This window comes from Photinus pyralis, unplaced genomic scaffold, assembly GCF_008802855.1.
Source record: "Photinus pyralis isolate 1611_PpyrPB1 unplaced genomic scaffold, Ppyr1.3 Ppyr1.4_LG4, whole genome shotgun sequence".
Lineage (NCBI taxonomy): Eukaryota > Metazoa > Arthropoda > Insecta > Coleoptera > Lampyridae > Photinus > Photinus pyralis.
Genome location: NW_022170511.1, coordinates 28,498,169 through 28,500,392, shown reverse-complemented (window position 1 = coordinate 28,500,392; position 2,224 = coordinate 28,498,169). Strand labels below are relative to the sequence as shown.

The following is a 2,224-nucleotide window of genomic DNA, read 5'->3' as shown; positions in this document are numbered from 1 at the left end:
AAGAAATACCAGTAGCAGAAACAATTAAATCGTACAAACTAAAAGAACAAAGGTTTGCAGAAGAATTCACTAGGCTACTAGAAGCTGAAATAGAAAGACAAAGTTGCGGGTCTGTGGATAGCAGGGTTGAAGGGATGTGGACAACCTTCAAATGCTTGGTGCTAAGGATAGCAAAGCAGGTATGCGGAACTTGTAGAACAGTCAAGAACAAGAAACAGACAGCTTGGTGGAATGAAGAAATAAAGGAACAAGTAAGAAATAAGAAAAGAAAATGGAAAAAATATTTGAGTACCAGAACTATCGCGGATTACATGGAATATAAACAACAACGTGAAAGAGTCAAAAGATTAGTCATAGATGCTAAACAGAGAGCTTGGACGGATTTTGGTGAGAAAATAGAGGAAGAAAGTAAAGGCAATCAGAAACTCTTTTTTAAGATGATCAAAACGTTAAGAAAAGGAAAAACCAGAAATACAGTATCAATTAGAAGCAGAGAAGGAGAGATATTAACAACAGACGAAAACATAATGAACAGATGGAAAGAATATTTTCAAGAATTGTTAGAAGAGGCACAAGAAGACTCCGAAGAATTTCCAAGGGCAGTAGGAGAACAGGATGAAGAGGAAAATCTTATCACACTAAACGAAATGATGGAGGCGATACGCAAAATAAAACTAGGAAAGGCACCTGGACATGACAAGATAACGGGAGATATGTTAAAAAACTTAGGAGTAAAGGCAGACAAATGCTGTTGGATATATTTAATAAAGCGTTCAACGAAGAAACGGTACCAACAGATTGGGACGAGGGATTAGTAGTACCAATATTTAAGAAAGGAGACCCACACGACTGCGGCAATTACCGGGGTATAACACTTCTAAGTACGACTCTAAAATTATACGAGCGTATTTTAGAGAGAAGGTTAAGAACGATAATCGAAACAACTCTAAGCGAGCCACAAAGCGGATTCAGACCAGGCCGAAGTGCCCAAGACCACATATTCACCATAAAGCAAATTATTCAAAAGACGGCACAAAAGAAAAGTAATGCATGTTTCGCCTTTATAGACTTAGAAAAAGCGTTTGATAAGGTGCCTCGCAAGAAAGTTTGGAAAATTTTGTATGAGAAAATGGAAAATTAATAAGAGTAGTACAAAGTTTATATCAGAATAGTAAGAATCGTGTCATAAAAGGAAATCTAAAATCAGAAAGCTTTACGACCAAAGCAGGATTGCGGCAGGGAGGAGTCATGAGTCCCCTATTATTCACCATATTTATGGACAACATTATCAAACGGTGTCAAAAAAAGATAAATAAAAAACTACACGTCGGATACAAAAGCATGACAAGAATAGAGATTGCAGCATGTGCATTCGCAGACGATATTGTAATTACTGCCAAAAACCAAAAGGACCTTCAAGACAACTTGGACGTTTGGAATAAAATTCTAGCAGAAAATGGAATGAAAATTAATAAAAACAAGACAAAAGTAATGTCAATAGCACAAGAACCACACGAGTTACATATTTACATTGAAGAAGAAAAACTTGAACAGGTGACACACTATACCTACCTTGGCGTACAAATCGACGACAGAGGAAACGAAGAAGGAGAAATTAATGAAAGAATTCAAAAAGCGGCAAGAATGTATTATGCACTAAATAAGAATTTTATTAGCAAGAAAGAAGTATCCAGGAAAACAAAGATGATGGTGTACAAGGTAATATTAGACCAATTCTGACGTATGGCAGCGAATCATGGACGTTAGGGAGAAAAGAACTAGGTAAAATACAGACAATCGACATGAAATATCTGCGAAGAGTGAAGGGAATCACAAGAAGAGACCACATACGGAATGAAGATGTAAGAAAAGAGTTGCAAGTACAGCCGATAACAGAATTCATAGCGAGCAAACAGTTGAGTTGGTGGGGCCACCTGCAGAGAATGAGCGATGGGAGACAAGTTAAGCAAATATGGGAAGCGAAAATCCAACACAAGAGAGGAAGAGGTCGACCAAGGCAGACGTGGGAAGATACGGTTGGAAAGACATTAAAGAAAAGAGGAAAATCCTGGACTGAAGCGAGAAACCTGGCAAGAGACAGAAAGGAGTGGACAAGATTCGTACATGACAGTGTATAAAATGTATTGTATAGTAATGTAATGTATTTCACCGTACACCTAACGGTAGAACGGTGTCCCGACTATTATATATATATANTGTGGTT

The 2,224-nt window shown here is 37.6% G+C and overlaps 1 protein-coding gene across 1 annotated transcript; it reads left to right on the top strand.

Moving 5' to 3' along the window:
- Positions 1 to 742: 742 nt before the first annotated feature.
- On the top strand, positions 743 to 1,444 carry LOC116168130. The gene is made up of 2 exons (XM_031483802.1): positions 743 to 866; positions 915 to 1,444. Exons 1-2 carry the CDS (start codon positions 746 to 748, stop codon positions 1,139 to 1,141), a joined length of 348 nt encoding a protein of 115 aa, XP_031339662.1. The 5' UTR covers positions 743 to 745; the 3' UTR covers positions 1,142 to 1,444.
- The last annotated feature ends 780 nt before the right edge of the window (positions 1,445 to 2,224 follow it).

Excerpts from the sequence above, each read along its gene's own strand:
- LOC116168130 (XM_031483802.1), top strand. The coding sequence starts at position 746 with ATGCTGTTGGATATATTTAATAAAGCGTTCAACGAAGAAACGGTACCA. Across the intron at positions 867-914 it reads CGACTGCGGCAATTACCGGG|AGAGAAGGTTAAGAACGATA; the intron begins GTATAACACTTC and ends AGCGTATTTTAG.